Source organism: Mus caroli, unplaced genomic scaffold (assembly GCF_978045245.1).
Source record: "Mus caroli unplaced genomic scaffold, Mus_caroli_1 scaffold_14, whole genome shotgun sequence".
NCBI classification, from domain to species: domain Eukaryota; kingdom Metazoa; phylum Chordata; class Mammalia; order Rodentia; family Muridae; genus Mus; species Mus caroli.
Genome location: NW_028227269.1, coordinates 22,837,527 through 22,852,567, shown reverse-complemented (window position 1 = coordinate 22,852,567; position 15,041 = coordinate 22,837,527). Strand labels below are relative to the sequence as shown.

Genomic DNA, 15,041 nt, shown 5'->3' with positions numbered 1-15,041 from the left:
GAGTTTGAGGCCAGCCTGGTCTACAGAGTGAGTTCCAGGACAACCAGGAGTATACAGAGAAACCCTGTGTCAGAGAAAAAAAAGAGAGAGAGAGAGACCAAAGTTGAGCACAGTGTCGACCACCAAAGATCTCAGCCTGATTTCTGGCGTCTGGAATCTGTATTTTAAAATGCTCAGATGAAAGTAAATGAGACAAAAGATCTAAGTTTTTGAAGTAGCACTGACTATGACAATATCATAGGTTCCTGCCAACTGATAAGAGATGTTAGGCACAGCAAGTGGGAACTCTGAATTCAAAGCTAGTCTACGAGTGTTACAGCTTAAAACAAAACCTGTGCATGTTATCTTAAAGATTTAATCTTTAATTACATCAGCAATGTTCTGATGGTTTGTATAAGCTTTGCCCAGTAAGTGGCACTATTAGAAGGTATGGCCCCATTGCAGTAGGTGTGTCATTGTGGGCTTGGGTTTTATACCCTAGTCCTAGCTGCCTGGAAGTGAGTATTCTGCTAGCAGCCTTCAGATAAAGATGTAGAACTCTCAGCTCCTCCTGCATCATGCCTGCCTGGATGCTGCCATGTTCCCACCTTGATAATGGACTGAACCTCTGAACCTGCAGGCCAGCCCCAATTAAATGTTGTCCTTATAAGAGTTGCCTTGGTCATGGTGTTGGTTCACAGCAGTAAAACCCTAACTAAAACAAATGTTTACCATTTTATTTATTTATTTACTTACTTATTGGTTTTTTGGGGCAGAGGAGGTGTTCTCTCTATGCAACCCTGGCTGTCCTCCATCTCAGAAATAAGTCTGCCTCTGCCTCCCCAGTGTAGGGATTAAAAGTGTTGTCCACCACATCTGGCTCATTTAATATTTTTAAAGCCAAAATATGTAAGCAGACAAAAAATTCTTTCTTGTTGTTATCTATGAGGTTTGTTTTTTTTTTCAAAAATGAATTTAATTAAATTAGAGGAGCAAGCTGGTGGATCAGTAGTAGATCACTTACAACACCCCTCTACCCAGACACTCTGTGTGGATGCACACACACATACATGCAAAAAGTCTGCAAGACAAAGGAACTGCAAAGCTGAAAATGCTATGTCCTATGATTGTATGCACTTACATGACTACAGTTTCGATTCTCCCTGATGATAAATGTCCCTATGACGGGAAGACTGCTTACTCATGAATACTTATGCATCCAGTGAATACTGGCACATACCTGTCATCTCAGCACTGGCAAGGCAAACGCATGCAGATCCTTGGAGCTCACTGGCCAGCCAGCCTTGCCTTCTCGGTGAGTTACATGCTACTGAGAAGCCTTATGTTTTAATAAACCAAAAAAGGACAGCTCTCAAAAACACCAAGGAAGACAATTTCTGAGAAATGACATCCAAGGTTAACTCCTAGTCTCCACATGACACTCCCACACACAAATGAATGAATGAATGAATGAGTGAATTAATGAATGAATACATGAAATGAATAGAAATTCAACCTTCCATTACATTGTCACTCCCCCGCCCCCATGTTCCTGCTATAGAAATGGGAAAGCAAAAAGCACTTGGCTCATGGCCAGGCGTGCTAGTAAAATTTCCAGTGAGACAGCCCCATCTTGTGGACTTGCTGAATACTGCAGCATTAGTACCTCGACTCAGATTCAAAATAAGCCCACACTGTTACAGTACATTGGTTTTGTTTTTTCTTGTACAAAAACGTTACGCTTGTTTGATCTGTAAAGGGATATCCTAAGACTTCTAGGAAATATGGGTCCTTCAATAGTTGAAATTGTTTAAAAATACATGACGTCATTTTCCCATGTTGTAAAATAGTCAACCTGATAAAATACATTTCTGTGTATTAAATGTACGTCTACACATTAAAGCATACTTGGAGAAACTGACTTTCCTGTCTGTATTCAATAGTCTTGATAATATACTTCGGTTTCATGTTGATGGTATTTACACAAGACTCTGGAGCATTTACCATTATTTCCTAGTTTTTATCAGCATAAAATGTTGACAATGATACCATGAATGTAAATACTGATAAACTACTTTTAAAATCAATTTTATCCTATCAGAAGCAAAACAGTATCTGGAGAAACAGCTCAGCAGTATAGTGCATACAATGCGCCTTAGACGTCTGGTCCTTAGTCAGCCCCGCCTCTCTGTCTGTGTCTATCTCTCTCTCCAGATCAGCAAAAGAAAAGCTAGAGAAAAACCTACTTAGGAAAAAAACCAGATACTCACTGAACATAAAGGTATAAAAGTTTAAGCAAAGTGCCAAGGAACACCAACAACCTTTAGACATTTTCCACCTCAGACACAATTAGAACTGAATATGTATGTAGAGCTTTCTGTAGTTTGCAAATGCCTGCATTTTTAATAGCTATAATAAATTTATGTTTTAGAAAGTTTATACCTAGATAATGTTCCTACTGATACATATTCTAAATATTCATATGCATATCATTGAAAACTGTGTTTTCCTATCACAGACCCACAGCTATCTTCTGCGACTACAGAAGACCGTGTGGGAGAAACTCCAGTGCAGCTCAGAGATTGTAACTCCTGCTCTCAGCTTCCCTTGGTTATGCAGAGCACGGCATGGGATGCTCGGCACAACGCCCAGTCCACTGGGTGCCACCTTGGAGAGCAGCTCAGGCACCGTGGTAGGTAGTGCAGTCCTTGGCATGGACCCAGCACAGGTCTAACTGTAACTACCTAACAATCAAACTGATTAGCAGAACAAAATGGAGCCATCTAAGTACACATGGCCTTCATTTACTTTATTTATTAACTTTTGGTGTTCTGCCACATGGTTTTGATATGTAGTTCAGGATGGCCTTAAACTCAGAGCAATCCTCCTGCCTCTACCTCCTGAGTGCTGGGATTACAAGCATGTGCCATCGTACCTTGATACATTGACTCTAGTAGGACACAGATGATCATCTGTAAGAACAGACTGTATTGGGAAAGACCTGCAAAAAAAGACTACAACCCACTGCTTCACCAAAGGTTTATAAACATAAGATCCTAGGAACATAAACTTGGTTACGGGCTAAAGAAATGCTGCTGTGATTTTAGTGTCAGCTGCCGAAAGGAAGGAGCCAGCAAACTTTAAGTGAAGTAGGTAGTCCCCAGTTAGTGTAGGGCTTCAGCTTTACAGTAGGGTAGAGGGATTCACATCAGAACAATGAAAGACACATTTCCCCTGCATCCAGAGCCAATGAAGCGTCTGGGGGACCCCACTCTTAAGATAAAGCAAGGCTTCCCGCCTGCCACCTTGAGGGAGCCACACAAACGCACTATCAGACTTCCTCACTCCTTCAAAAATGCTCACTCTGTTCCTTCAATGGGTGTGGAAACAGAAGGAAGTTATAATCTATGGCGTTTACCATCTTAAGGAGGAAACAAAAACTAAAGAAAGATCGAAGAATGAGACCAGAAAAATGAGGCAGGAGACGGGAGGACGGGCCAGGAAACAAGCAGGTGGGAAGGTGAGAAAGCAGGCCGTGCTGGTGATGCCTCAGCTCCCACACAAACCTGATTCCCACAGATCATTTGGAACAATTCTTTTCCCTAGCCTTAATGCCCACTGTGTTACTCAAAGTCTGTGGCTTCTTAAATTTTTATTTATTTACTTATTTACTTGTTTTTATGTGGACGGGTGTTTTGCTCGCATAGCTGTCTGGCCAGAAGAGGGCGCTGGATCTCCTGGCACTGGAGCTACAGATGGGTGTGAATCTCCAAAGGGAAGCAAATATTCTAGGTCCTCTGGGAAAGCAGCAGGTGCTCCTGCCCAGCTCTCTCCAGCACCCGAGGTCCAGGTTTTGATTATCCATAATTCAAAGTCAATATTACTTCAAAAGCATTTATGTTCTACTACCTACATGCCTGCTAGCTGTCTTCAGCAACACAGAGACCCTCTCACCTCCTAGGGTTCTACTTGGCACTCTGTCACCACTTTGGAGTCCCTGCTTAGTTCTCTTCTCAGTGAGGACTGTCCTGCACAGGCAGCACTACTCCTTATCTCCCTAATGTTCCTCTCTTCATCCTTTCCACAGGGCTTGTTGCTAATCACATAGTTTATACACTGCTTGTGTGTAGAATCCCTGGGACAGGGATCTCTGCCAGCCTTGCACATGAGTATTCTACAGTAAATACTACTATTTACACTAGTGTCTGTCCATAATAGGCTCTCATGAACTATTTCCCAGCAGTCAGTTCTCTGTGAGTTCCAGGCCAGTCTGGTCTACACAGTGAGTTCCAGGCCAGCCAATGAGACCCTATCTCAGAACAAAACAAAACAACAGCAAGGAACAACAAATTTTACCTTGTTTTTTTTTTTCTCCAGTAATTTCTCTCACAGCCTTTAATTGGCTACAAATCCAGTAGCAATAACAGAACAAATGAGAGGCAGAGCACAATAACAGATGACTCAAGACTGACCTAACCTGCCTAGCTAATTTCTCTCAGTTTTTCTTTTCTACAAACAATGATAGCAGGTATGTTTTCCAAGTGCATCAAAATAAATTTCAAAATTTCTTCCAGGCTGGAGAGAGCTCAACAGTTAAGAGCATTGGCTGTTCTTCCAGAGGACCTGGGTTTTATTCCCAGAACCTACAAGGTGCCTCACAACCATCTATAATTCCAGTTCCGGAGGATTCTGCTTTTGAGGGTACTGCATGCATGTGTCACACAGACATACACATGCAGGCAAGCACCCAAATACATAAGATAAAAATAAATGAATGTTTGAAAAATTCTGCCCTTCACTTTTATTTATCTGTAAAAATCTGGATATAACAGCCACATGCTTTAATCGCAGTACTCAGGAGGCAGAGAAGCCTGTGGATCACTGAATCTGAGGCCAGCCTGGTCTACAGAGTGAGTTCCAATACAGCCAGAGCGACACAGAGAAGCCCTGTCTTGAAAATCACAAATAAATAAATAAATAAATCTGGATTTGCCAATTAATTTCTATCAAGAATACAAATGAACAGTGGAAAGTCAAAAGTTTGCATGCAAGTGTCAGTGCCCTACCTCACTGTGCAATTTGCAGGGTTACTTCTCACGGCACACTTACCCACCCTGCTAGCGTTACTTATTTCACCTAAAGTAAGACTCCTGCTATAGTCTCGGAGTCTTCATTCCAGTGAAAACATACTTAGTTTTCTCTCTTATAAGATGATTTTTGCAAAGAACTAGATCAATCTCTTTCACAAACAAAGAAATATTTAACCTCTACATTCTGAGCAAATGTGTGTTGGGAATATCTATAGCTATGCTTATGAAAATAATTACACACAAGGTAATAATTTAATAAATCATGAATGATGGCAACATCAAAATCTCTAAGAAGTCCTACCATATCAAGAATATAGACTCTTAGTAAAATTCAAAGCTATACATAAAAAACACCTTAATAGCATGCATGAAATAATGTTTTAAATAGATATTCCTAGAATCTTTAAGAAAATAAGTATCAGTACAAAAGACATATTCTGTACAACAAGGAGGATCATGCAACTCAAAGGCATGATTTAAGGACAATCACAGATGAAGGGTTTCAAAAGGCTTTCGTAATTCATCCAAGGGATGACAGGTGGCAATGGGAAGAAGGAAACAGGAAGGAGATTGCTAAGCTCTAAGGAGAACTAGGGAGGTTAGATGAAATTAGTTAAGCTTTTGACAGCTTTTGTTGCATATCAGAAATGAATATATGATATATTTGCTAAAATATGACTGAATAACTTAAAAGATATCAGATAGATCCATAACTACCATATGGTAATTTAGTCCAAGGTTACTCGGCAAACAGCTGTTTCTGTGAGACAGAAAGTGGCCATCATTCTCTACCTCCTTAAAACCCATTCAGTTCATTTTAAGAATCCAAGACTATCAAGAGGATGCTAGCTCTCACACTAAGTCCTGATGACCATGTCTTCTTGAGAAAATCATTGCTTGAGCAACGTCAAAACAGAAATTTAAAGTATTATCTTCATGAAAACTATTTGAATTGATCTTTACAAAGTCTCTATCATTGCTTTAAGTGTCTAAAATACCAGAAATAAACTTTTATGCTAAAACACTTCAATGATTGTCTAAAATGCTGCACTAAAAGGTAGACAGAAAAATCTTTATCTACAGTTTTTATTTAACTTTCTTTCTTCTTACTAAATGTATGTTAACAAAAAAAAAACCCTCAAATGATCTAGACAAAAGCTTTTAGCTCAACACATAATTGCAAGAAAATTACAATAATTGTACCAATTAAAATAATCTTGAATGAACAGTATGTCATCTTAATGTTCCAATGGTTTATAGAGGGATCTACTTAATTAGCTGAAATTGCTTTCCAGTGTTAGTATCAAATGTCATTTGTTAAAAGTTGAACAATTTAGAAAATAATTTAACAAAGCAATTTTACCAAACACCAAGAACCAACATTTTCTTTTTCAGCTGAATAAAGCAAGCAGATGTGTCATCAAATTGCTATAAAAATAAATGAGGCTTTTTATGGATTAAAAAAATAAATTTTACTACTAGCGTTAAAAATACTATTTTCCGATTGTTTTTACCAAATCAGATTTCTTTAATAAAACAAATGAATATCAATTATATGCTGCTGCTTTTTGTCAGCTGTAAACAAAACTTTTTATTATTCAAATGACAAGTACCAAAGAACTCAGCTATGGGTAAGTGCAAGCAGCCATCTAAATTGCTAAAGTAAGAGACGGGTTCTCAATAAGCCGAGCAAATTGTCTTCCTACAGTTGTTCGTAGCCAATTATTTTATGTGTTTTAAGTAAAATCCCTTATGATTTTCCGATTGCTTTCTACACTATCTTTTTCTCTTTGCTGGATAACTACAAGTGTCCTCTGTAAGTATTTATAGGCATACAAGACCTAGTTAAAAAGACAAGCGCCTCACAGTCACGCTACATCAGCCTGCTCTCTCTCAGACAGCAAGACCAGCAGGGCTGAGGGCTAAAGCGATAGGTTGGCTAAATCACAAAACAAAGCTGGCATGGTCTGATTTTGCCTCTAATATAAATTATTCTATATTGATGCAATCAAAATAAAATATTCCACTATAAAAATTCACTATAATTTATATTCATTATGATTAAAAAACCATTTCCCACTCCCCAAATAATTATTTTACAATATTCTATTTTCTTCATAAAAGGGTACAATAATTGTTATTATCTTTAAACAGCATGCAAGTGTTTCTCTCCCCCCTCCCCTAGTCCAACCCATAGACAGGGTCTCTCTGTAGATCATGTTGGCCTCGAACTCACAGAGATCCATCTGCCTCTGCCTCCCAAGCACTGGGATTAAAAGCATGTGTCACCACATCTCAATTTAAGAATTCTTTCTTGCCTACAAGACATATTTCAATTTAAAATTGAAAAAAATTTCAGAACTACCTATGAGATTCAGATGGTGCGATCTGTATACAATGCAAACTTTAAATTTCCAGCAAAGCATGAGCAATTCTTTCTCTGCTTCTTGTCTGCCACAATGAAAGCAGCTCTGCTCACCCAGGCTTTCCTCAGCACAGCAAACAGAGAGAGACCTTTGAAAGCATGAGCTAAATATAGCCATTCTGTCCTTAGCTGCAGTCGCCGGCCGCACTGAAAGTCTAACACACACAGAGAGAGTGAGTGCGAGACAAGTAGAGAGACTGCTCTGGCCATCCCTAAGAAACCTGAGGCCAGGTCTGCAGGGAGAAGCTGGAGAAGCTGGGGCTGTAAGCTGGAGAGGCTCCAGGATGCCCTAAGTAGAGCTGGTGGGCTATTCCAGGAGGAACTCGAGGCATCTGAATGTGGATGGGAACAAAGGCAGTGAGCACTGAGCATCGGGCTGTGGACTCACTTAGTTAACTTAGTTTTGGTGTCACCTATCCAATGCTGGGTTTGCAGACACACAGAATGTAAATGTTACAGGGTCAGGGACACTAAGCACAAGTTTTTTTTTGTTTTTTTTTTGTTTTTTTTTTTTTTTTCAGAAAACCCTAGGAAGACAGGCAAAGTATGACAGGGTTGGTGTGAATGCAGGTGGCCCTGCAGGAAATGATGCATCAATCATGAATGTAGAGCTAAAGACACAAAAGCAACCAAGGAAGTTAAATACTCCCACTACCTGGGACATAGTTTGAGGGAAGCTGCAGGCAATAAACCAAGCAATCCCAAGAAAGGCGATGTTGGCAAAGCTAGAGAGACAAGAATCCTACGCCTGTTGGCTCTCACACCAAGACAGCAGATGCGGCCGGGCGTGGTGGCACACGCCTTTAATCCCAGCGCTCGGGAGGCAGAGGCAGGTGGATTTCTGAGTTTGAGGCCAGCCTGGTCTACAGAGTGAGTTCCAGGACAGCCAGGACTACACAGAGAAACCCTGTCTCAAAAAAACAAACAAAACAAAACAAAACAAAACAAAACAAAACAAAACAAAACAAAAAACAGCAGATGCTCGGATGCTTGAACCAGATCTACAGAATCTAATGTCTGCCCTTCTGGGCTTTGGTTTTGTCCTATCCCTGTGTTCTAAGCCCTTCCCTTGCTTTGGGAAAGGAAATCTTTACTCTGTGCCGCTGTAGTCTGGAAATAGGTCATTTTCTTTTTGATATTGCAAGGGTTCACAGCTAAGAGTTTGTCTCGTGTCTCGCAAGACATACTGAACTTCAACTACTGAACAATACTGGAATTGTTAAGGTTAAGGACAGATGAATTGAACGCATTTTGCATGATGAGCAGGAGGGGTGGAAATGGAAGGTAATGGCTTAGAGACTTGCTGAATACCAGGTTGACAAGGGCTGGACAGACATACAGGCAGCAGCATCCCCTACAGGCTGCAGGTGCAGGCAGAATAAAAAGTGGGAAGAGAAGCAAGCCTGCAAACACAGACATTCTCTCTGTCTTCTGGCTGGCATCCCATGAGTTTCTAGTCCTTTATGCTCTCACAACACAACAGACTACAACCATGAACCAAAATAAATCTTTCTTCCCCCAAAACAAAACATAAGAAACACCAAGCAACTGTCTCTCACCAAAGAACAGTAGACTAAAAAGTCTCCTTCTGCCCAGAAAATGACTTAGCTGGCTAATTTTTTAGGCCATCTTCCCTTCCCCGTCTCTATTTGTTCCAAATATGCATGCTTTACTTTTTTTTTTTTTTTGGTTTTTTGAGACAGGGTTTCTCTGTGTAGTCCTGGCTGTCCTGGAACTCTCTCTGTAGACCAGGCTGGCCTCGAACTCAGATATCCACCTGCCTCTGCCTCCCAAACGCTGGGATTAAAGGTGTGCGCCACCATGTCCGGCTATGCTTTACTTTCAATCAGACTATAAGTCCTGAAAGCTCAAGCATTTAGGGGCAAATGATATGGTATGTGTAATTTCCCACACAGAGTTTGGAAAAACTATGTTTGTGTTGGTATAGATCTATAAACATAAAGAGAGAACAAGATTTGGAAGACCACGTGGTTGGAGCTGACGAAGCAATGAAGTCAACAGTAACAGATGAGTCTGAAGGAAGGATGGGGATGTGGTGGTGTTTATACTATTCTTATTCTTGCAAAATTGCTTAAATAGAGAAGAAAATTAAACATGCACATACTTCAAAACATGGTATGCCTTTTATCTCTCCCTCTGTTCACCCAACCAGCCCCTACACCATATAAGAGCACAATGACGGCGTAAGCTCCGGCTCTCAGTGAGAAAAATTACACTCAATATATGTTAATGAAGAAATTAACCAGGTTGAACAAAAGAAACTGAAAGAAAGCATCTAAGCACCAAAATACCTACTAATGTTGGCTTCTTAAGAAAAACAAGGTGGGCTGGTGTGGAGCAGCAGTAGAATGTGCTACCATCATGCATAAGACTCTGAGTTCTACACCCAGGACCACAAAAATAAGAAAAGCAACAGGAACAGGTTTCAGGGAGACACACACCCAAACAACAACGGTGCAGCGTCCAGCAGAGCTACAGGGACCTGACAACTGCTGTCAGACAGACCTGAGTCAGTCTTGAAATGTCTTTTAAATCTGCTTTATTTTATATTTCTCCTACTTCTATTGCCTAGGGACTCTTATCACTCTTCCCAACCTTGTCATAGATTGTGCAGACTCTACATACACTTCTTGAATTGTTGGCCACGGTGTCTCTGATAAATGGACTCTCAGTCACAGCAGGAAAGGGGCTAGTGTGAAGCCCATTCCATGCCCAACCGAGGACTAGCATGGCTACTCTGTCAAAAAATGAAGAGACAGACACAGACACAGACCAAGAGAGACAGAGACAGACAGACTGGAGAGGCAGTAACTAACAGTTTATTTAACAGAAAACTCATGTTTCTCTGATGGCAAAGACAACTTATAGAAAAAAATAGCAGTTATCTGTTTTGTAAATTTGTTACAATTAATAAACAATCCACAGGAAACCTCATACAAAAACTACAGTAGTTTGCAATGTTCCTAAAGAAATAGGAAACAGAAAATGTCAACATTGCAGCCCATGTTTCCATTAGAAACTCCAGCCCTTTGACTCCATAACAAACTTCAGTATGTTTCTGGTAGGACCCCAGCCTAGGAAAGCGTCCATGTCATGTGGACGCAATGAAAGGAGTCCTTCCGACACACACCTGAGTGAGGTTGTGGAGCCTCACTTTAAATCCCAGCTCTATCATACACTGGCCTTTTAGCAAGTGACTTATCTCCACTGGTGTCTGTTTTCTAATGTGAAATTGAGGATAACAGTACCTCTCTGGGAATTGTGAGAATGAAGTTAGCGCTGCAGTGCTTACAATGAGTGCCATTAGATCAGAGCGTCCCAGATGAAAATGCCAGCTCTGCCACATGAGACTGCATCGTGACTTGGGGAGTTATGAATGTTCAGAACCTCAAGCTTCCTCGCCAGGAACTATGCTAACACTACTCTAAACTGTAATAACCACTCATCTAGGAAGCACAATTACCTAACTCCTAACTTAGGACAGACACATTTGCTCAGGAAATAAAGTTTTGTATTTTACAACCAAGGATAAGCTCACTCATGATCTCAAGATACAATGACTTCTAACAGCCCCAAGTCAAGTTCTCACGGCACAAGGTCATCCATGCTCCGTCTCACTGGAGCTGCACCAGGGTTAGGCCACTGACACACTTGAACAGAAGCCTAGAAGAGCTCAGAGCTGTGGACAGACTCTGGAACAGTCCTCTACAATCCTAAAACCAGTTAGGAAAAATCAAATGCTAACAACATTCCAAGAGAATAAAAATGATCTGAACTCTTAGAGACTATAAAATATAAACTATATTATTATTTTATTTATATTTTAAAACGGTATAAAATTATACTCCATTTTTAAAGTTTACCTAGTTTCTACAAGTTATCTTTTTCTAAGAAACGGTTTATTTATTTTTGGGTTTTTTTTTTTTTTTTTTTGAGAAAGGCTTTCTTTGTGTAGCCCTGGCCATTCTGGAACTTGCTCTATAGACAAGGTAGTCCAGAAGTCAGAACTTCACCTGCTAGGATTAAAGGCACATACACACCACCATCCAGCTTTAAGAAACAGTTTCTTAGACCAGCAGCTGGACCTTAAAGCTATAGTAAGTGTTCTGGCAAACAAAATCATTTTGGCTTTGTGACTTTATAAAAGCCATAGTAACTCTTACAATTGTAAACAGCTGTAAAAAGAGGAAGTACAAATGGAGCTGTAAGCTCACAGGGCAGCAGCTATGTGATGACAGCTCCAGAGCTCACCAAGGAACCCAAGAAGACTGACTAAATTCAGAAGGAAAGTCTGTGTGCACACTCTGTGTTTTAGTACCCAAAGCAAAGTTAAGAGCAAAACAGTCAAGTAAAATACCTCTCATAGATGGTCTTTAACGTCATCTGATCAGGAATACCTTCAGTCTCTTCCAGATATAGTATGAGCCAGGATGTCCGGTATGGCCACTGCTCAGTAAGGTTGATCCAGCTGGCTAGCCTGTCCCAGTTGAAAGTAATCTGATTGGCTCTTAGTAGCCGCCCTTTAATGAACACATAAACATTTAAAAATTAATAACATACTAAGCAAAATGTTTAGCATAGTCACAAATAATTGATATTTAAAATTTGAAAAATTTGCCACTTGTTTATACTACAGATTTAAATCAAGTATTTATATGGTTTCTAAAATCCAGGTTTTAAAGACTCAGAGGGCATAGTGGCAGACATCAGTAATCCTGGCACACTGGAGGCTGAAGTAGAATAGGACAAGTCTTGGGGCCAACCTGAGCCACAGTAAGACTGTCTCAAAAAATAGACCAACAAACAAAATAAAATGCCTTGGCAGTCCATGCTGACTGCTAAGGACAGCTCTGGGACCTTAATGGAACCCAAACATACTGGTCAGTCTCTGCGTTACGGCTGAATTTATTTCCCTTCTTACTTACCTACATAGAGCGTGTTACAATGTATCTAAAACTTGCTGTCTACACATTGAATACAATTAGCCTGTTTTTAGGGTGTTCAGAGGACTAACTCAGCATTCCTCAGGGCATGCTAGTTTGAGGACAACTGCACGGTAAGCTTTCAGAATCAAGGCTTCCCTCCAGTGTGTTGACGCCTTCACCTTGACAGTACTACAAAGAGGCCTGGTTCTTAAGTGAGAAGAGCGGCAGTTCTATCCTATCACCACCAGGTCAGTCCAGACCTGCACCCACTCTACTTGTCTGACAGGCTCTCATGGGGATCCTGCTGGCCCGCTCTTCATTATGCAGGTGACGACCCCCCATCCAGCTCTTCCCCGGCCTCAGGCCCTCCCTCTGCATCTCACCACTGACCTTCCGGGAAGGTGGGTGTGCTCTGCTGGATGCCTGACAGGATGACTCCTTCATCCCAGTGAGCGATGCTACAAGCATTTGCCAACTATGGACTTACCATGAACACTAACTGTGGTAAACCCCAGAACAGAACAGATGATACAGTCACAGCCTTCCTCAGAAGCATTCACTCAGCAAAACAGATGATAAAGTCAGCAAATGACAGCCTATGAAATAACTAGGTGAACATTTAACTAGCTGTGTCTTTTGGGGGAGCAACAAAAATGAAAGACTAAGCACTAAGATAAGCTTGACAATATCCTTCTTGTAGGGGCTAAGTTTTTAGTTTTTAAAACATAGGGCCCCATGTAGCCTGTTGGCTCTGACTTCCTGATTCTCCTGCCTCCACTTCCAGACTGCTAGGACTACAGATGTAAACCTTCACATCCAACTCACTAAGTTGCCCAGGCTGGCCATGAACTTGAGATCCTCCTGCCTCAGCCCTGTGAATAGCTTACATTTTGAGTCTGTGCCACCAGGCCTGGCTAGCATCAATTATTTAAAGGTATCAACTCAGGTCTCTTTGGAGTACCTGAAGATGTCTCAACACTCTAAATTCCTTGCTGTGGATTCTGGAGCCCTATGGCCTCGGATAAGCTGCAGCTCTCTGACACCACTTCACGCCGCTCTGCTCCTCTCATTCCACCCAAGCTGGCACTCTAGCTGTTCTTGGAATCCAGCTCCCAGCCTCTGCAGTTGCTGCTCCTTTTCCTCAGAATGCTTCTCTCAAGAGGCATGTGAAGTGTGGTTCTAATTTCATTCAGGTCTCTTACTCATTCACAATCTATTCCAGATGCTGAAGTGGGTACTGCAGTTAAGCAGATCAGACAAAGACCCTTGCATGAGGGTCTCCCCTTCCAGAGAACAGACAGACAAAGACAGTATGTGTCAGAAGACAGCTGTTCTATGGAGTAGGAGGAAACATGGAAGGAGGCAGCAGAATCGTTTCATTTGAGATGCAGGAAGGTCTCATGGAAAAGCTTATAGGTAGGGAAACACGTAAAGAATTGAGAAAACCCACTGCTCAGAATCATGACAGGCCATGTTAATGAAAATTGGTCAAGATACAAAGTTGAGCTCCAAGAACTGTAGTCACGAGCAGCCTAATGTTAAAGAGCAAGAGGACACAATGTGCTAACTAGCAACAGTTAGGAGGGAAACCATTGCTACAGCTGCTTGTGGCATCCAGATAAGGATGGAGCCCTGGCCCTGCACGCTCCCTGTAGGAGCCACTGGGGAACCTCAAGTGTAGTCTCCTCGCTGAAGCGCTGAGAAGGGTCTTGGGAAATCTGGGAGGACTGGAGGGAGAACAGCATGGGAGAGGGCAGTGTGCTCTACCAAGGAGCTTTGCTGAGAACAGAAGCAGGGCCAAGGCAGGGGCAGAGTCAGGAGAAGTTCCAGGGAAAGGGAGGTAGCTTGAGTGGGAGGGGTGCTGTCTTACTTCCTGTTAAATTTCTACCATGCCCAGACCAACTCTTGGCATAAGGAGGATGATAAGACATATTGTCAAGTGAGAATGTCAGTGTTAGCAATAATATCCGGAAACAGTTCCTCTGTCGAACCAGCATTGGAAGGTTGAAGTCTCATTTAAAGAGATTTATAACTATAAAATGTTATCTGAGGTATGACCCCCACCTATAATACAGTTTATGTCAGGAGCCCTAAACTTAGTATAAAATGCAATTCCAGTTGACAGAGTCAACACTAGGAAACACCAGAAGGTACCAAGCAATACCATGTAAGGAAAGAAACACATTCTATAAGTTAAAATGCAAGTGTGTCTATGACTGCTCTAATGCTAATTAGTCTAAACATACAGAAGAACAGCATCCACACAAAAAATCAGTCATAGCAATAAGCTTCTTTTTTGGGGGAATGGGGCAGGCTTGAAAGGTTCGAGACAGGGTTTCTCTGTTTAGGTCTGGCTGACCTAGAGACCAAGCTTGCCTTGAACCTGATCAAAGATATGCCTGTCTCTGCCTCCAGAGTGTTGAGATTAAAGATGTGGGCCACCACTGCCTGGCTAATAGTCTCCATTGTATTACAAATGTTTTTATTCAAATTATCATAGAAAAACTGAAATAATATAGCAGTATATAAAAATCTGAATTTCAGCACAAATATTAATGTGCTCAGTTATATAAATTATATAAATTTAGCCTAAATATAAAG

General features: G+C 41.2%; 1 protein-coding gene across 10 annotated transcripts in view; it reads right to left on the bottom strand.

Annotated features, from left to right (window-relative positions):
- Kidins220 (kinase D interacting substrate 220) overlaps positions 1–15,041 on the bottom strand; it is an 85,114-nt gene that overhangs the window by 30,716 nt on the left and 39,357 nt on the right. For all 10 annotated transcript variants that reach the window (XM_029484862.2, XM_029484865.2, XM_085830261.1 and 7 more), the window contains exon 22: positions 11,873–12,035. In XM_029484862.2, the coding sequence (XP_029340722.1) occupies positions 11,873–12,035 (163 nt within the window). The remainder of the gene's footprint in view (positions 1–11,872; positions 12,036–15,041) is intronic.